The sequence below is a fragment of the Falco biarmicus genome, chromosome 10 (assembly GCF_023638135.1).
Source record: "Falco biarmicus isolate bFalBia1 chromosome 10, bFalBia1.pri, whole genome shotgun sequence".
Taxonomy (NCBI): Eukaryota; Metazoa; Chordata; class Aves; order Falconiformes; family Falconidae; genus Falco; species Falco biarmicus.
In genome coordinates, this window is record NC_079297.1 from 15,928,490 (window position 1) to 15,947,819 (window position 19,330).

A 19,330-nucleotide genomic window follows, 5' to 3' on the forward strand; every position below is an offset into this window, starting at 1 on the left:
TAATTACTGGTGGGCATGCCTTGTCACACACTGATGTCTCCTGGAAGCAGCCAGGGCAGAGGCAATCCCTGCTTTCCTGGGAAGTTCCTTCACTCTGGGACCCCTTGCCTGGCACCCCACCACACCACACACTGGAAACCTCCCTGTAGGCACTTGTCCCTGTCCCTGCCCCTGTCCCTGTCTGGCTCCTGGGGGACACCCTGTCCCATGGGAGAGGGGTGGCAGGGATGAGGGGGACCCCAGAAACACACTCTGGCTCCCAGCAGAGATGCTGATGACCCAGCTGGGCATCCCCAGCATCTTCCACTCCTTCCCCAATCTTCCCTGGGCTGCAGAGAGTGGCTAGAAGCAGCCTCCAGACCCGCCCCATGCCAGGATCTTCCTCCTCAGCATCCTCCTTCCGATTAGGTCATCGCAGGGGAGTCAGACCATGCCCCAGGCAGGCCATGGAGAATAGGTGTTTATTATTGGAGGGACATAGAAAGTCTTTAAGCAAAATGGCTTAAGGCTCTGCTTTAGTGAGGTCTGGCCAAGTTAAACACTTTGTTCCCACCTTTTACATATTGTGCCCTGGGATGGGTAGGAATGGGGTGCAATGGACTCCTAAAGCTACAGTGCTCGCTCAGGGCTAGTGCTTGGCTGGACTGGAGCTGGACCCTTGCCTGGGGGCTGGTGCAGTGGCATTACCTGCTGATACACCCGCGCATCCCTGCTCCGCAGCCACCTCGGCTCTGGGAGCTTGTGCTGCTGGTGGGAAAACCGCTCTGAGGGGAGTGCCAGCTATCCTGCACCCTGTGCACCCTGAGGCCCGTGCAGCAGGTACCTAAGTGCTAAAGCTGCTGCTGGCATCACCTGGGTGCTGGATCCATGGCAGGAAAGACCCCCTTCTGTCACTCTGCCCCAAGCAGGAGCCCACAGTGACCTTGGGGCACAAACCTGCGCCTTTCACCAGGCATCCCCAATATGCTGGATGTGAAAAGGCTGAGCCCACCGAGCGCTGCAAAGCCCGGTGGTGCACATGAATCCCTCCCTGACAGCTGAAAGCCAGGACAGAGGATGGCACACTGACACCCCAGAAGAGAAGAAGGAGCTGGGCTTGGCGTGGCTCCCCTGCACAGTGATGCCCCGGCCCGCTGTGCTGTGGCTCCTTCGTCTCTCCCAGGCTGTTGGGTGATTCTTGTGCTCTCCCTTGGCTGGGGTCACTTCAGACAAGCTGGGATGCAGGAGAACGTCCTCTTCACCCGCAGCAGGAAGGGAGTTGTGCTCCTGATGTCTCTGGCTCTTGGGACCAGTCCTTGCAGAGCTCCCTCTGTCCTGGATGGTCCTCCTCTCCCCACTGGCAGCAAGGCCTTTATTTCTTCCTCGTCGTTAAAAGGGGATGTCCCATACCTCTGCTTCAGGTGCCTGCGGACCTGGGGAAGGAGGGAGAAGCAAACTAAGGTGTCTGTTTCCAAGGGCAGGTCCAAGCCCGCCAGCAAGGGGAGCAGGGAAGCAACCGGATCCCCTGGGGACTCATCCTTGCTCTGGCCCCCGTGGGCAGGCTGAGCTGTGGAGCAGAGCATGGGTGGCAGAGGCTGGTCCCACCTTGCGGGCTGCGCCACCGCTGAACTCAGCCAGCTGCTGCCTGAAGCCGGGGTTGGGGTTGGCGACGGGCCGGACGGTTCGGATGGCCTCCAGGACCTCCTGGCAGCTCAGCTCTGTGACAGCCATGACGTAGGCAACAACCACGGTGGTGCTGCGAGAGATGCCAGCAAGGCTGGCAGGGGAAAGGGCAGAAGAGCTGCTGTTGGCAGTGCACCCGGACCCCATGCTCACCCCTTCCTCCACCCCTGTGCTTCAGCTATTTTGGTTCCTCTTCTCTGAGAACTTGCTCTTCGGGAGGCCTGAGCACTTCCAAGGTCCTCTCCATCAGTGCCTATAAATACCCACTCCTCCCTGGGGAAGTGAGAGCAGCGGTTGCTGCCTGGCTGCCTGCCCCAAACCCCACTCTTCCCACTCACTCAGCTGCAGCAAAAAGCTGCCCCGTCTCCAGGGCTGTCTGGATCCCGCTGGGTTTGAGTCACAACCCACAGCCGAGGGTGGATCCTGGGTGGATCCATGGGCATGGAGCCCTCTGGCACAGGCCGGCTTTGATCAGGGGTCTGCAGCCAAAGCATGGGGCCAGGGGCTGGATCTTTCCTCTGCTGTGCTGGGGGGCCATAGCATCAGGCATGGGAACAGAAGTGTTACCAGTGAACGAGGCAGTTCCCTCCGTGCAGGCGACACTGGTGGATAAAACTGATGCATTCCTTGAAGTGCCTCTTGCTAGCAAGAAAAATAAACCAGACAGAACAAGGACTTCAGGGATGGAAGAGGATTTTTAGGCTGCAGGCAGAGCAGCGCTGTGCATTTGAGGATGAAGCACTCATGTAAACTGCCTGTTGCTTTATGGGCACTGCCAGCAGCTGCTGACACCTGAGCAGCTCAGTGCTGTTGTTTCCTAAGGGAAGGTGCAAGGCCAGGTCATGCTGTGCTGGGGACAGGAGTGGGTGCCGCTGTGCAGCTGTGCTGGGGATGTGCGGCGTTGCCCTGGGACTCCTGTGACTTGTGCTGGGGCAGTAGGAGCTTGGCTGCTCACGCCTCCAGCCATGCCAGCGCCCTTGGCCGGCTCCACACCCTCTACCCACTCTCCCCTCTCCAGGCACCTCCTGGGGGTGCTGCAGAGGGGCTGCCCCTGCCTCGCACCAGGGCTGGGACCCACTGTCCAGTGGTTACTGAGCTGGGATGCTGTCAGGGTCCAGAGGTGGCCCCCAGCACAGGGGCATCATGCTTCCGGCCTGCAGATCACTGCGCTTGAGGAGCTGGAGGCACCACCTCAAGAGTTTGGGATGCCGTGAGCCCTCCCCTGATAGCCCTGCAAAGCCCAGCCCTCCTGCATGCCCTGAGCCAGCCCCAGCCTCCCGGGGGTACTCACATGTTGGCCTCAGGGGTGTCGGGCAGGGGGATACGGAGGTAGGTAATGTCCTGGAAGACACAAAAGGAAGAGGATAAATTTGGGTGCTGTGGTCGGGGTGTCACACATTCTTGCAGCTGGTCTAGCGGTGCCTTTGCTCCTCACCCCAGTGCTGCCTGTGGGCTTTCCTTGCCCAGCACAGCATCCCCCTGCACGGGGATGAGGCTGCTCTCTCCCTTGGTGGAGGGGGGGCTGTGGGGGACAGGCAGCTCATGGGAGGGGGTCAGAAACAGGATGAGGCTGGAGAGCTGGAAATTGTTTCCCGTTAGCATTCAAGGCCAGGTTATAGTCACAAGACAGCCAGTTTCCCATGCTGGGGGTGCTGCCCAGCTCCTCTGGGACCACTGACCAGGCAGCGGGGAGTGGTGTACAGGCCATGGGATGCTCAGAGGGGGAAGGAAGATGCTGCAGCACGGAAGGAGCTGCAGAGATCTACACAGTGGCATCGGGCATGGGACCTACCTGCAGCAAGGGCTGGGGAGATTCATGGATCGAAACAATGTGGGTGATCTTGTTCCGGCTTAGCTGCTCCAGGTCTTTGGCATCTAAAGGATAAAACTAGATATTAGTATATTCTTGTTTCTTATCCTTCTCTTCCCACAAGCGCATCTGCTGTGCTTCTGCAGATGTGCAAAGCCGTGCTCCAGAGGAACAGCTGCATTGCACATGCTGCATGCAGCGGCACAGACATGGGCAAAGGCACCCTGGAAATCTGGAATGTGAGTCCCAGGACATCAAACCAGAGACTTCCTCCCTGTGAAAGCACTTGATCTTGCTGCTCATGCTGGGGTAAGCATTCATACCTGCATGGAAAACCTCCCTCCTATGTAAGCAGGCAGCTTCATGCCTGTCTGTTACCCATCCCCACTTTGGGGAGGAGACGTGTGCTCTGCCTGCACCTCCCTTGTGCAAACACGCATGTAGCAATGGGACTTGCTGCAGCCTGAAGGATCTGCTTCATCTTGTGAACTATGAAAGTAGAGCTTGCAGTGATTTGTATCAGTCTTGAGTTTGGCTCACGCTGCCTCTGCGCCTCTTTAGCACCTGAGGAATCTGCAGAAAACACTTGAACAGTGACTTAGAGCACTCTGTGTGTATTGTCTCTGTGGTTGCATGCACAAAACCCGTGTATCCTTAGCTGCGACCTGCTCCTCACTAATGCTTCAGCATCCCTGGCTGTGATCCTGATCACTGGTCCAGCACCGTGGTTGTTATGCTGGGAGGAGAGCATGCTCGTCTTGCTGGCTGAGCAGCTTCGTAGCCATCTCCCTTTCATGCCATGACCAGAGGATGCTGCACAAGCTGCTGGAGAGGAGAAGTAATGTTTTCCCATCTCATCCCTTTGGGTTTCTAAACTTCAACGTGGTGTAAAACCTTGGCTCAGGAATCTAGACCGTGATGTGCTAATGGCATGATGTGAATTTTAATAGGGGAGAATCTCAAGAGAGACACTCTGCAGGCGAGCTGTGCGCTGTGCCTGTGGGGAGGGACCCTTGTGGGGACTCGCACAGCACCCGTCACCTTTCCACCCACCTTGGGCAGGCAGAGAGGTGACAATTAGTGACACTCGTGTCAAGGCTTACAGCAGCTGGAAAAGCTGTCTGTTGGAGAAAACATCTCTGTGAGCAGTCAGAGATTAACGTAGCAGGCCTGAAATCTCTGTTGTCACCCTGGATTGCTTGGTAAAGCGATGCTGGGGTGGCATCAGGCCAAGACCCCACATCAGTGGTAACTCGCAGGAACCCTTGCGGTGAACCTGGGAGCTGGGTGTCCTTGCACCTCTGCTCCCAGCAAGTCATAGCACCCCAGTCCCCGCTAAGGTGCTCCATGGGATGCAGGGAGCACAGGGCTACCTCAGCCAGGGCTGCCACTCAGGCTCTAATAACATTTTCATAGCAATTCACACGTGTGATCTTAAACCTTCTCTGCTTCTTTGGAAACAAGTTGCCAAAAGAGCCATTAAGGAGGCAGGAGCACTAAAAAATGCTGGTTTGTCATGGCAGGTGCCAGTACTTGGTCATGAATTGTGCCCCGATAATGAAAACCCCTTAAAATAGTGAATTGGTATGAGAAGGAGTGACTCTGCCTCTGGGAGGAATTCCCTCCTGAGGATGGGCAGCCCCCTCCTGCATCTCCTAAAGCAGTGGAACTGGGCTGCATCACCTTAAGCTGCCCCAGTCCTCCTCCCTTGTGCTGGTGTGGCACTACCAGCTCCTCTGCTCCTGGCACAGGATCCATGCCAGCTCGAGCCCATGGCACAGCCCACTGTGGCAGGTAAAAGCCCACAGGACTTGGAGGGGTTTAAAGCAAATCCTGGCTTGCCCTGTGCTGCCCCACATGCTCCCGTTCCCTCCCAGCCTGCCCAGCTCACTGCCTTGTGCAGGTGAAGCAGGACAGCTGCAATGGCTTCCTGGTCCTGGCCAGCAGTGTCATGCTGGGATGCCAGGGTGTCAAGTAGGGATCTCGCTGGCACTGCTGGGACCTCTTCACGGTGAGGACATGGCCCCCTCAGCTCCTCCCCCCGTGCATCCTGAGAGAGCTCAGGGCAGCCATTAAATAAGGAAACCAAAGCAAAGGCAGAGGGTTTCTGCTTTGCGCTTCCCCCAGTGCCTCCACTCTCGCTGCTGCCAACACCAGCCAAGCGGCAGAGCAGAGCGCGTGGTGGGCGCTGGCAGCGTGGCAGGCAGCGTCTGCAGGCAGGGAAGCACGAACGCAAGCAAGCCCAGCTCCCCAGCTGGAGGACATCTCTGTGGTGGCAGGATTCCGCTTACCGATGAAGTTGCCAAGGTAGAGGCCGGGAAGAATCTGCAAGACACAAGGGAAAGCAGCAGCGTGAGCAGGAACCTTATGCCGTGGTACCCACCATGCCAGGACCCCCCGTGGTAAGCAGTGATCTTTGGCTGGAAAGGCCAAAGTTCTGCCATTAACGTGACCACCACCAGCCCCAGGGCAGGAGTGGTGCTGGTGCAGCTGATCCTCAGCGCTCCTGGGGCTGCTGCTGCTCTGGCACCCAGCACACAGGGCTGGATGTAGCCCTGGCACCCCAACTTGTGCAACTGCCCAGCGCTGCACCCTCATGGGCGCTGGGAGTTGGCCATGGCTTTTTTATTGCTCCTCTTGCTTATTATTAATAAATCATTTGTCAGGGCTTATTATCTGAGCTCAGCAAGCTGCACACACCTCTGTACAGCCTTGCACTATACCCACGACCTGCAGAAGTCCTGCTGCCCAAGGGATAGGGAAGCAACAGGCGTCGAGAAGCCTGGGAGAGATGCAGTGGTTGTCGCCACCCCCTTCCCCAAGCTCTGCTGCTCCCCTTGCTCTGTGCTGCAGGGAACCCGTTTCTAACAGCCCAGGAACAGATTGCTTTGGACACTGTATCTTCCTTTTATTTTCCTTGTAAAATTCCACTTCTCATGATATAATCACTTGACAATGCCTCTGTTAATAGCACTGCAGAAAGACGCAGAAGCAGTATAAGTTGCATCCCTTCTCACCCAGAGCTATTCTATATTTTCCCAGGCTCTCCAGGCTGTTCACACCTGTGTCCAGCCAGCTTCTCCCTGCTGTGATTTTTGGTGCCCAGGACCTGGGCAGGCAGAGGTAATTTCCACCTGTACAGCTGGGCTCACACCTCACTGCCCACATTTGGAAACGTTTCTCTTGGTTGAACAGCTTAAAAGGTGGTGTTTTTTTTAATAATTCCTAAGATTTCCTAAGATCAACTTTCCATTGACAAGGCGCCTTTAACTTGCAGCTGCAGCACTGAGAGGAGTGGGCAGGAGAATGCCAGTTAGCAAGGGCAGCTCCCAAGGGCAGGACACTGAGCCATGGATAATGGCATGTTCCCGTCCCCAGCACCCTTCTGACCCACATCTTGCTGGAGAAAACAGGGCAGTACAGACCCATCTGTGGCACCAGGTGCTCCCCCAGATAATGCGTGGTTATGGCGGGGGGGGATATTTAAGGCTTAGGACCTGGAGATTCTTGCAGGGAGATTTATCCGTTCAGCTGTGACAGGGAGAAGCTCAAACAACCCGAAGTAGAGCCGGTCCCCTCTGCCCAGGGATGCTGAGCCCCACGCACAGCCCAGCCCTGCTGAGCAGGGGATGCAGGACCACTGGGCTCGGGGTCACACAGGGCTCCCAGCATGTGCTTGGGAGCTGGTGCCTTGGGCTTATAGGTGTTGGGAAAGGTTCCCTCCTCCCTCGGAGGGGCTCTCTGTCACCCCTGCCTCCGCACCCCCCGGGTGGCTGTTGAGATGAGCCCTGGCTGCCGCCTGGTGCCACGTCCCTGCCTGCTTCTCCTCCGATTGTGCTCTGCAGGCAGGTAAATACACTGCCCAACCGCCGAGCCTGGGGCCCGACCCGGTGCCGGCAGGTGAAATGCCGCTTGGCACGGCAGAGCGAGCCACCAAGCCAGTGTCCCCCACCTCTGGCACCAGGACACGCCGCCCTGGCATGGCTGGCCCTGCAGAGCAGCCGCCTCAGTGCCCCGTTACCTGGCTCATGCCGTTTCCCATGGCCGGCAGCGAGTGCTGCAGGGGAGACGGGGGCCAGGTGTCCTTGTCCCCAATGCTGCCGTCCTCCCCGTCCCCAGGCGCAGCTGCAGTCCCCGCTCTGGACGCTCCCCGCTCGGGTTTCCGTCATGAAAAGCGTGGCCCCCGCGGGATCGCTGCCCGTGGCGGGTGGGCTTGCTCCCAGCGCAGCAAGGCCGAGCTGGTGGCAGCTGTGCCGGAGCAGAGGGAAGCTCGGCCGCCGTCCTCTGCGGCTCCTGCCAAGGCCTTTCCCTGGGTGCTCCGGCACTGCCGCGCACTGGCTGCTGCTCTCGCCGGGAGCAGACAAAGGAGGAGAAACTCCCCCTCTGCGCCGTGGCGTGGGAGCATAGGGGCCGCGCTGGCTGCTGCCTGTCGCCGCTGCACAAGGCCGCAGTGTTGGGAGAAGAACAAAACCTTTGTCCTGCTCCATCAAGGAAGGTCTGTGCGGCCACGCGGTGAAGCTCCTGGCGGCATGCCCACTGCTGCCTGCACCGTGCCCACCCCTGCCTGCACCGTGCCCACCCCTGCCTGTGCTGTGCCCACCCCTGCCTGCACTATGCCCACCCCTGCCTGTGCTGCCTGTGCCATGCCCACCCCTGCCTGCGCTGTGCCCACCTCTGCATGTATGGTGCCCACCCCTGCCTGTGCTGCCTGTGCCGTGCCCACCCCTGCGTGCATGGTGCCCACCCCTGCCTGTGCTGCCTGTGCCATGCCCACTCCTGTGTGTGTGAGACCCCAGCCCGTGGCCCTGGGCTGCTGTGGGCAGGCAGCGGTGCCCACCTGCAGGCAGGTGATGTCTGCCCTGCCCGGGGGGGGTTGCGGGGGCTCTCGAGGGGCTGCAGGGCATCTGGATCGGGCAGTGCCAGCAGGTCCCATCACGGGGGTCTGTAAGAGTGCACCCGCTGCCTGTTACCCCCTGCTCCCCCACCCCCTCCTCCCCCCCCCCTCCCCCCCCCCGAGCGATATCCTGGGCTGGATTTTAGGAGGTTTTAGACCCATTCGCTGCCCCGGCCCACCCCCCGCCCCAGCAGCCGTGCGCACCTCGCTGGGGGGCTCACGGGAGCGGGGAAGTGCTGGACCCCGTCCCTGCCCAGCAGCAGGGTCAGGGACCACCTGAGCCCCCCACCTCACCCAGGAAGGGCTCCCAGGCTGCCTGCAGGGACTGCAGCCCCCTGCCTGCTGCATGGCCCCCACCTGCCCAGCGTGGGGGGAGGTGGCTCCCGGGTGTCACAGGGGTAGGGGACAGCTCCCAAACCCTACCCCTGTGGGGTGCCACGCCACGGCCCCCCGTGCAGGGTGGGGGGACACGAGGTGGGGGACTTGGGGGCACCAAGAGGGGATGGGAGCACATGGGGCAGGGGGGAGGAGGCTGGAACTGCCATGGGCACAAAGGCGGGGGGTTGCTGAGGTGACAGGGCTGGGGCCCAGGGGGGCAGGTCGAGGGGGTCAGACCGCAGGGGCGGGGTGGAGGTGGGCGGGGGTGGGTGGGTGGGCTGGGGGTGTGGGTGGGCAGGGGCGGGGTTCCAGTGCGGCGAGCGCCCCCTGCTGGACAGCAGTGCGGTTGCCATGGGGACGGGCGCGGCCTGGTGGGCCCAAAGCCCAGGCCCAGGTGCAGGTTAATGTTCAGGTTCAGGCCCAGGCCCAGGCCAGCCACCAGCAGGGCAGCGTGGAGGCGGCAGCTGCAGTGAAAGGTTGGCAGGTTGCAACAGCCCAGAGCGGGGCATCCGGCGGGTGCACATGCTGTGTCACACCCCCGAGGCAGCATGTTAACCCCCAGGTGCTGCCTGTGCAGGTGAGGGTGAGCACAGCACCCGCAGGGCCTCCTGCACCAGTGCCCCGCCTGTGGCTGCGTGTGCTGGCTGCTGTGCCGTGCCTTGGCCATGCGCTGTATTCTGTCTGCCCAGCTAAAGGAGTTTTTGCCTTAAAACCACCTGAGGGTGGTGCATTGTGAGAGGGCCTCTGACATGGCTGTGTTTTGGGGAGTCTTGTTTGTATGTGTGGGCAGGTTTAGTTGCAACAGGTAAAACTCTTCCTGCCCTGTCCTCTCCAGGGCATTATTTCCACTGCAGCACGGTGGCTGAGTGGGGTGCATTCCCGCCCTGAGCCTTCATGCCCATCAGCCATGGCACGAACAGAGGCTGAGGGTGGTTTGTAATGCTGGGCTGTACGCTGCCTGCAGAATCAGTGTGGGCAGCGCTGATCAGTGCTGCCTGTCCTGGTGAGGAGGGTGCTGACTACAGAAGAAATGGTAGAATGTGGATTGTCTGTTCTAGCTCCCTGTGTTCATGCAGAGAAAATTGAAATCTAGCCTTCTCCTCCACGAAGAAAAAGCAGTTCTCAATGGTATCTGTATTTTTTTGTCTTTTTTCTCCTCAGAGTATGTAGTGTAGTTGATCCCCAGAAACTTCTTAGGGGCAATTAAAGTGAGTCAGACTGTGGGAGAATTTGTTGTGCTGAACCTTGTATTTCTCTTTCTACCCAGCTGAGTCAGAGGAACTGGTTAGTGAAGAGTCTGAAGACATTTCGGAAGCAGTTAGAAAGTGAAGCAGGAAAGCTTGAGACAACAAAATATGCCTTTATTCCAAAGACCTTCAAAATGCCTTCAGAGTACCATTTGTTTGTGGAAGAGTTTAGCAAGAATCCTGGCATCGCTTGCATTATGAAACCTGTAAGTACGTGCTCTCCCAAGGAAAGTGAGACAGAGATGAATGGATGCTTTCGTTCTGCAGAGAGAGAAGAAAATATGCAGGAAATCCACAGGAAGAACTGGGCAGAGCAAGGTGGCTAGGAGCAGCAGTGCTCCTGGCCAGTTTCGTGATCAACACGTACTACCAAAAACACCTCTTGTGTAACAATTCATTTCAGCAGTTAGAAGACAGCTCAGTTTATTTTTAGAGCCAAAGTTAACTCAGTAGTGAAGGTATAAAGTGCAGAGTTCTTGTATGGAGGAACAGATTGTGCTCCCTGGGGTTCTCACTGTGGGGTTATGGCTGAGTTCATGCTCTACAGTCTTTCAGTTTGGTGCAGGTGTGCAAGAAGGTGGATGTGTGTGCAGGGCAGCTGTCTAATTGGGCTTCAGGTGAAGCAGCATTCTGGGGCAGCCCCTAAAGATGGAGCTATGAAAACATCTGTTTGGTTTTAGGGAAATCCCACTAGGTTAGATGTCAGCTGGTGTAAGTCCAGCCAATTTACTGAACGGATGGACTTCCATCCTGAGAATGTGAAGAGATTACTGGAGACACCACAAGCAGCCTGGAATGCAAGTTGAGGCGGATTTGTTTGGCATTAGCTTTTCCCTGCCCTGTGGTTAGAGACCTGAAGGGTAGCCTTATGCTCTGAATCACATTTCTGCCCCTCCCTGCCTTGCCCCCCCACCCCACCCCCAACCTGAGGCTGTGCAGCAGCTTCCACTTCAGCCAGTGTCCTGGGGACCAAGGAAATATTGTGTTTCCTTTAGAAATTACAACAATACAACATGATGCTGAAAAATGCCTTGCTTCTGCCAGATGATTCAAGCCATTTAACATCATGAGTATCGTGCTGTGGTGCCTAATTAAAAATACACCCATCTGTGAGACCTGCAAGCGAGCAGTCACTTTGCTTCGCGCAGCAGGTCTCGCGAGGAGGCTGGGACAGGAGGATTCGCCTTACCCTGCAAGTCAGGCCTGTCGGTAAGGGCACACTTGTGAGAAGTGAATGAGAGGTAATTATGCAAACTAACGTGAATTACAGCCAGGAGGATAGCAGCTAGTGATTATCTAACTCTGCAAATGGGGATGTGTTAATTGGCAACAAAAAACCTTATATTAAGCTGATTTTATGCCCACAACCTCAATTAACATGGTAAATAACCAGAACACAGTAAACAAGGGTATATGAAAAACTGTGATTACTGAAATTATACCAACAACTTAAACGAAATAGTTTGTGGCTGACCTCAAAACTCACAGACAAGTAAAAATAAACTCCATGTTACTCCTTCTGTTGGTCTGTGCTCTTGAGCAGCCCTGGTTTGTGATGTCTCAGGTTGCCTACTCCCACACTCAGATGCAGTAGTAGGTCAGGACGTGCACAGTGCCAGATCGTGGGGCTGCAGGAGTCTGGGCCTCCTTTGGAAGGTGCCCTGGGGAGCCTTGCTTCTTGGGTGGCTTATCTGGGCCACTTGTCACCCCCTTTTCATACATCATGCAGCCTAGGCTGTCTTCAGGATTTTTCTGCTCTTGCTTGCTATAGTTCTATGACATCTTTCACGACTTCCCTGTTTAATTAAGTTCTGTAATGTATACAAATTTAAAATGTGACTCAACAAAATCCCCAGCAACATATGTTGTGTTACTTATATTTCTGCAAGCATGTGACAGAGTTTGTTTATTCGGTACTGTGGAACTTCCCCATGGGCTGCCTGCCTGCTCTGCCCTTTCCTCCAGAAATCCTCCTAACAGTTACAAATCTGAGTTTTTTTTCACTAGAGAGCTGTTGTTGGAACCCCCTGCCCCCATAGCCTTAAATAAACGTGCTTGCATACAAAGAGATGATGAATCAGGTTATGCAAGGCTTCTACACTGGAATTCTGGGAAACCACAGGAAATGCTAACATTAAGGGCAGTAGCTCTGCTCTTCCATCTGTAGGTTGGCAGGTCACAAGGTGAAGGAATTTGCCTGTTCTGAAAACTGAAGGATATCATTGATTGAAGAAGGTGAGAACGACTCTCTGCCTCCTCTTTGGGGAGTACCCAACAGACATTTTGTTCTTTTGCTCTTACTTCATCCTCCTCCTGCTGGTGACTTGTTCTGTTCTCCTGTGCCTGTCTCGTGCAATACTCCTTCACCGTTCCCCAGGGCAACAACAAAGTTTTTTACGGAGGATTTTCCCACATGGTCAGATACTTTGTCTGGGATCTGACTTTGTACACTTTGTGTACAGTTTTATATATAAACTTCTGACCTTAGGCACATTAACATTAGGCAGCAACATCAGCAACTGGGTTGTATCAGACATTTCTCTGTGGTTGAATGTTTGACTTGAGTTTATGTTCAAGTGACATGTGTAAGTGCAAACTGCCATTACTATGTCAGAAATGTATTTCCTTGCCTTCATATCCAGTTGTTTCTTTCCTCTGCTCCCAGAACATCCCACTGGAGGCCTGGTTATCCATTGGAGGTGGATCTCCTCGCTTTTCTAATACACAATTTAGTTTGAATAGCAGAGATGATCACTGTATCTTACCTGTCTGTGTGTGCCATAAAGAAGGGTAAGAAAAGGATGGTACAATTCTACTACTTGATATTAGATGCATCAGATAAACCTTGTCCCTTCTGACTCCTGCAAACACCTACAGGATTCGGGTGTCCTGTCACGGTCACCCTGTCTCCCTCCAGTCTTTTTTCATTGGAAAACTGGTGTCACCAGATCACTAGAAATGTCAGTGTTGACAGATCAGCTTGGACCGAAGTTGAAATGTCATTCCTGGTTTTATTGTTAGTGGTTGAATTTTGGCAGCCTTTCTTCTTCCTTAGCTTCACAGAACGTAAAGACAGGGTGATTCATGGGAAAGAACTATTTGATTTCCTATGTGTCACACTTGCTACTGTATTGAGTTTGGTAGCTTTCATTTGATTAACACATCTTCCCAAAAGGTATCCCACCTCACTTTGATGGCTTAGGAGACAGAAAAATCCATCACTTCTGTCCGTGAAAGTTCATCAGAGTTCACGCTTGCTCTGAATGATCAAAAGCCTTTCCAGAGTGGGGGTACAGCAAACTGCCTTGGGTGAGAGTGCGCAGAGGTTTGGAGACACGGTGACATGAAGAGCTCCATGCCAGCCACAGGGTACAGTACTAGCTCAGGGCAGTCACTCTTTCATTTTCTAGATATCCATCTTGATTACTTCTGATTTTTTTTTCCTGCAATTTTTAGTGAGATGCAATCATGCAGTGTTGGATTTAAGCTCAGATTGCTGAAGCCTTTGATTACAGTCAGGGAAGACAATTAATTAGTATTGGGGCAGAAGAGGAACGTTTAGAGAGATAATTCCATATTTGCTTGTTCAGTGTCTGTCTGTCTTTGATCCTTATCTCTGCTTTATTCCAGATGTTCATCTCACACATGTGGCAGTGCAAAAGACTGCACCTGATTATGATCCTGGGAAGGTGAGGGTTATGTACTGTCTGCAGACTATTCCCCTGCTGCCTGCTGTTGGGGCTGTCCTGGCAGATGCAGACAAAGCTGACCTCATCCTGCCAGCTGCCACACTGCGGACGTGTGCTGCTGCCACTTCGCTGTGCTGCCTTGTCTCCTGTTACCCATCAATGTGATTTCATTGATAGCAGCTTTCAGAGAGAGGCTGGGAAAGTGGCTTTAATGTCACTTTGCAGCTGTCTGCACATCTATAAGGCTGTTCTTTTTGACTTTAAACCTAATAACTTTCTGGTTAGCGCTCTTCTGAGATGTAGGTGTCACAGCTTAGCCCTTTGCTTCTAAAACCTCAGCGGTACAGCAAGGTTGATATTGCTGCACACAACAGTCACTATTAAGCTTCCTCAAGAGGTGGCAGCTGAGAGAAGGAGAGGGAGGGAGGGGGAAAAAATTTAAATGAGCTGTCAGATTCCTCGTGAATCCGAGGTGAGGGTCAATGTTTGAGAGTAATGGAGGATGCTGTTGAACTTATTTTATGGGCTGTTGCCTTCTATAAATCTCTCTTGTCTGTAGGGAAAGGAGAGTCTTTGCAAGTACCCTGATAGAAGATGTTGATTGCTCTTAGGGATCTTCTGGTGGGGACCTGGGGACTTTTCCCCCTATAGCTGTACAGTAGTCCAGCCTGAAGAGTTTAACTGCATTGTGGTTGGTGGCCCCTATCTTCTGGTCTCTGGCTTTTTACTAAGAATTCTTGCTGGGCTGTGGAGACCATAAGGTCATGACTGAAAAACAATCATGTGGACTAAATGTGTGGTCATCTGTTGGGAATGGCTTCATATAATTGTGTTTGGATGTCTCAAGGCTGCATGTAGGTGACTGAGCAGCTCGGACAGAACTTGACTGCCAAGCGTGGGGCAGGGTGGGTGTACCTTTTCTTTGTGGATATGGATAACACTTTCATCCACAGCCTCCAGAGTGTGCAGAAGGTGATTAATAGTGACAAACATTGCTTTGAGCTCCACAGCTAGGACATCCTGATCCATCAGGATCTGAAACTGTAGTAGTGTTAATAAACATACAAGGGGTTATAGCATCAGGCCAGCTGCTTTCCCTGGGACAGGGGCATCTCATGATGCTTCTGCATCTCGTAGGTAGGTGCTTTCAAGCTGGCTGAGGGTGACCCACTGAGGGGAAAGGCAAGTGTAGAGAGGTTTGAACTGTTCTACGCGAAGGCAGCTGATGTCTGGAAGGATAGTGCTGGTTTTGCTCAGAGTATCAGGGTTTATTACCTGGGTGCAGCACCACGTAGGTGCTGTAGGATCTCTAGCCCTGTGTTGTGAAACTGCCAATTTGGCTTTTTCTGGAATATGTTCCCCTCCAAGTATCAGCATATCACAAGTACCACAGCACTTGCCAGAGGTGGAGGGTTACTATCATCTTTTGCCTTACAGCAGTGCCCCATCAGCACTGACAAACCTCCAGCCAGTGCCAGTTGGCTGCCAGCACTAAACATAACCCATGTCTGTGGTACACTGGCTAAAAGGCAGACCCCGGCTGAAGGAGGTCCCTCCTGCTAATTGCGGAGAAAAATACTCCACAGGAGTTGAGGATATTAAAAAAATAACCAACAACACAACCCACATAAAAAAACCCCAACACTTTAAAACCTAATTTGACTCTAGATATTTATTTTTAAATACAGATTTTCTTATTGGCTAAGTAAAAATATGTATCATTAAAATTCAGCTGAAATTCTTAGAATTTTATCTGCCACATACGCAACCGAAGTATTGCAACAGCAGGAAGCCAAAAGTGCAACTGACTTGTCATTACAGGAGTTGAGAAAAACAGAAACAGCAAATAGCACTTCAGAAATGACAAGCAAATAGGAGTATTATTCTTTCAACCTTAATCATGTAAAGTGCAAGCAGTACCATAGGTAAGGAAGTTTCCCTTAGATAGGATTTGACGGTGCTCTTCTACAAAATGTCTTCTCTAATTTTTTTTTTTTTAAACTCTTCCCTCTAACGAGACATGGTAGCTGGTATACCTGTTACATCCCTGTGTCCTGGCAGCTTCAGTCCAACATTTCACGTGGTCCCACTGGGGACAACTTTATTTCACATAAGCAAATAAATGCAGCTCAGCTGTGGTCCTGGGTAGCTCTAACTTGCAGAATCTACTCTGTTCATAGCCTCAAACCAAATCACCAGGCTTAGGCAGCCTGCACATAAAGAGCTGGAGTAACTTCAGTTGGTCAGGAAACAAATGAATCAGAATGAAGTCCTCAATGTCATCACAGCACACCGATAGTGCTGCGGTGCTCTTGTAGGAGAGCTGTTTGAATACTGTGTTGTGCTAGGAAACTGTTCGCAGGAGACATCCACATTCTGCCACTAAAAAAGGGTTAATGCTCATTCCGTGAATTCTCCTCGACATTTACTGCTTTAGCTAGACTTTGGTTTTCACTTATATGTCTTTCTGGAAGCTGGAGGGATTTTTTTCTGTAGTACCATTGAGAACAGGAATAGAAACTTTGCAATAAGCTCAGAATGTTCTTTGGCTCAGCACATGGGAGAGAGATTTAGGGTTGGATTTCCGATTGCTTCACACTTACTCCTGCCTGCTAGCAGGGTAATGATTTTGTGGACAGGTGTTTAGATGAACCATTGGCAAAATTGCCTGTTTCTCCCCAATTTACTGTTGTTGTATCTCCTCAGCTGGCTTCTAGAGGTAAATGATTCACTTTCCTTCACTGCCAGTAGCAAGAAAGAGCGTAAGCTCATGTCATCTTCTCAAAGACATACTTCATATTGTGGACAGGCAGAGCAGGTGGGCAAAGATGTTTATTACCATCTAAGGGGTTTTATTAAATCGCTTGGAATGGTGGTCTGGTTCCATGTATTTCTTGGCAACTGATTGTAATATTCTAACCTTTATAGCGATTAAATGATAAATTTCCAGGAACAGAGCAAACCAAGCAAGTGTGCTGCCACTTCAGAGTGGGAAACAAAGCAGCACGGGGCTGCAGAAAGAACGAGTCCATATCAGAGCTGGGACTTGCACAAGAGCTCTCTTTCAGAGGCCCTTCTGCATTGTGCCTCCCACACTCACGGCTTCTGGAGCACTCTGTTCCAAGCAGCTTGTCTTGCAGCATTTTGTGATTGACTTTACAACTGTGCTAAGATATTAATAGTAGAAAGATGTCCGTGGCTTTCAGCTGTTCAACTTTGTCGCTGATTGTCTGGGAGTTTATTCCTGCGTGCAGACAGATAATTGTCATTGCTCAGGTACTTCAGTACATACATTTGACATTGTAGGCTGACAGGGAGGGGGAAATGGAGGCTTTGACCTGATAGGGAACAACAGACCTGCCAGCAGAGGGGAGGCCTGGGTACTCTGGTGAATGACAGCATCGTGGCACACACATTTAGGTGACTGCTCATCCAGTGCTGGCAGGGTGCCCTCCTCATGTCCATCTGCACATCAGCAAGAGGACAGCATACACCTTTCACTCAGGATCAAAAGAACACGAATGGGTGTGTGAGCCCTTACAGGATTAAGAGACCAGAAGGAGCAAAAGCTTTCCAAAAGTGGGTGTAAGTGACCAGGCTGCAGAAGTGCCATTGAAAACAAGCATGTGAATGCAATGGCAACGGTTTTGTTCCTAGTCCTGCTTTTCAAGTGTTAAAGTCACAGCAAAGTTTGTCACATGCCAGCTTTGCTGCAAAACCCTCTCTGCAGTCACTGTGGTGACTGTTTACTGGGCACTTTTCTGAAGCTAGTTGAGTATTTTACTGCTGGGAAGTAGTACTTGGATTATGGAGCTTACTTCTGAGAGGCTGACATGCATTGTTACTTGGTTTTGCAGTATGCAGCTCAGTGTGCCTACAATCTTCTCTGGCTCTAGCTTCTAATTAACAAAACACGAGAGCAGCTTCACCTGAAAGTAGGACATTACCTTACCTCTACAGGAAGAGATTGCGATGATGTGTAACTCCCCTTCTAACATTTTCATTGCAGGCTGCTACAATGACAGGAAGAAACAGCTTCTCAGGAATCTTTCTGCACAGCAAAGTGTAATGCTGATCCCAAGCTCTATATGGGAGAGATGACCACGGATGAAGCTCACTCTTCCTCCTGTCAGGCAGTACCAGTTCCCACTTCTCTCTGGTTACTGCTGGTTCAGCACCAGACATTGGCCTTCTTGCTTCTGAAGGTTTCCCAGCTCGGAAACTGCAGTGAGAGATTTCATAATGGCTGACACAAGACACGAGGGATGCTGGCTTCTCAGCTGTCCATCTGCACTCGCAGAGCTTAGTTCTGCACTGTGTAAGAAAATAAAGGGGCCAAACATTTTGCACAGCAAAACAAAGCTTTTGGAGAAGGCAGGGACCTAATCCTTCTACTGCTACTACTATGGAAACATGTCAGAGCAGAAAACCTGTTGCCACGATACTGTAAAAATAACCTCACCATCACATTAGAGACGTTGACTGGCTGTACTACAGAGGTTATGTAAGAGTGCGGCTCTAACGCAGGGTCTTGGCACCGTGTACTGCTGCTCACTTCCAGAAGAGATGCAATTTTCTGAAAAAGCTGCAGGCAAGACAGTTCTGGTGATAAGTCCGTGTTATTTTTAATCTGTGTATCTGAAACTTAAGCCTGAAGTGGATGGCCCTGCTTCTTGCAGAGGTACATTCAGAGTACATGGTGTTAGCTACAGAATTTTAAAACTTAGATCAAGCAATGCTAGTTGGCTTTTTAGATTTAACACACTTCAGTCTTAAGGAGTCAGAAACAGGATATTTTTTGGAATTCTGCATAATTTGAAGTCTGTGTGGAACTGGACAAGGCAGCACAGGGCTGCCTGGAGAAGGCACCTCTGACCTGTTAGCTGGAAGGCATTCAGGGAGCCAGGAAAATGGTGGTGCTGTGTTTAAAGTTCCACACAGCTGTGCAGAAGGGAAGAGAGCAAGGAATCAGGCCCAGCTCTGTGTTAGGCATGCAAGGTTTGACAGAATGGGCGAGCTGCCTCAAAAGCCAGAGAAAGAAGGTCGACTGCTGTGTTTAAAGTTTTCAAATTCTATCCAGAATTATCTCTACAGAGGTTCAAAAAATAAAGGGCTTGGCTGGACCCAAACACTTTCCTGTACACAGAAAAAAACCCCAAACACTTACTGGAGTCCATTACTAATTATTATTAATTTTTTTTTCAACTTCTTATGGTCTTAACAAAGTTGTGCTGGGGTAGCAAGTTCAGACTGAAGGAGGTAGTGTAGAAGACAAATTTTAAAACCTTTGAAGAAACTATTACTAGTTAAATCAATTGTCCTTTTACTACAAAACAGGCTCAGTGAGTATTCCTCCTCAGCCCTCTTCAGGCTGTTTTAAATACACATACATTTTATCCCTTCATCTAGTTTTGAAACCCTTGTTTCTGTGGTGTCTTGCCTTTCAACTTAACAGTAGAACATGTTTTCCCAGCAAGACTGAAAGGATGCTACCACCTCCTGTCCCTCCCTACACATCTTTAAAGGGATTCCTGACATGCCTCAGATGTACAGCTTTGCTTTGTTTTAATACCACAGGCGCACAGAACTCCTCTTCTGTGCTTTGGGCACACTGTGGATTCCCAGTTCCTCCTACTCTTGTTCCTGACAT

General features: G+C 52.2%; 3 protein-coding genes across 6 annotated transcripts in view; 1 reads left to right on the forward strand and 2 right to left on the reverse strand.

Moving 5' to 3' along the window:
• The window catches only part of BCL2L1 (BCL2 like 1), a 198,280-nt gene that overhangs the window by 64,428 nt on the left and 114,522 nt on the right, over positions 1–19,330 (reverse strand). The gene's annotated exons all lie outside the window — the stretch shown is intronic.
• Positions 446–7,925, reverse strand: DUSP15 (dual specificity phosphatase 15). Its single transcript, XM_056354131.1, has 7 exons — positions 7,494–7,925; positions 5,764–5,797; positions 3,455–3,537; positions 2,954–3,003; positions 2,230–2,304; positions 1,585–1,756; positions 446–1,412 (listed from the first exon to the last, which is right to left on the reverse strand). The coding sequence occupies exons 1-7, from the start codon at positions 7,512–7,514 to the stop codon at positions 1,200–1,202; spliced, it is 648 nt and encodes a 215-aa protein (XP_056210106.1). The 5' UTR covers positions 7,515–7,925; the 3' UTR covers positions 446–1,199.
• Positions 7,869–18,890, forward strand: TTLL9 (tubulin tyrosine ligase like 9). Of its 4 annotated transcripts, none has more exons than XR_008824294.1 (4): positions 7,869–7,967; positions 10,012–10,197; positions 12,657–13,680; positions 17,690–18,890. XR_008824294.1 is itself a non-coding variant. In XM_056354133.1 (4 exons), exons 1-4 carry the CDS (start codon positions 9,870–9,872, stop codon positions 17,700–17,702), a joined length of 261 nt encoding a protein of 86 aa, XP_056210108.1. In that variant the 5' UTR covers positions 9,734–9,869; the 3' UTR covers positions 17,703–18,890. The 4 variants fall into 4 exon arrangements, 1 of the variants encoding a protein (XP_056210108.1); XM_056354133.1 differs by lacking the exon at positions 7,869–7,967 and adding an exon at positions 9,734–9,872 and having other exon boundaries at positions 13,622–13,680; XR_008824295.1 differs by lacking the exons at positions 7,869–7,967; positions 10,012–10,197 and adding an exon at positions 10,936–12,226 and having other exon boundaries at positions 12,657–12,781; positions 13,622–13,680.

Coding starts and splice junctions, on each gene's coding strand:
- TTLL9 (XM_056354133.1), top strand. Junction 10,198..13,621: donor TCGCTTGCATTATGAAACCT/GTAAGTACGTGC, acceptor GCTTTATTCCAG/ATGTTCATCTCACACATGTG.
- DUSP15 (XM_056354131.1), bottom strand. CDS start 7,514: ATGGGAAACGGCATGAGCCAG. Junction 5,798..7,493: donor TGGGAAACGGCATGAGCCAG/GTAACGGGGCAC, acceptor TGTGTCTTGCAG/ATTCTTCCCGGCCTCTACCT. Junction 3,538..5,763: donor CTACCTTGGCAACTTCATCG/GTAAGCGGAATC, acceptor TTTATCCTTTAG/ATGCCAAAGACCTGGAGCAG.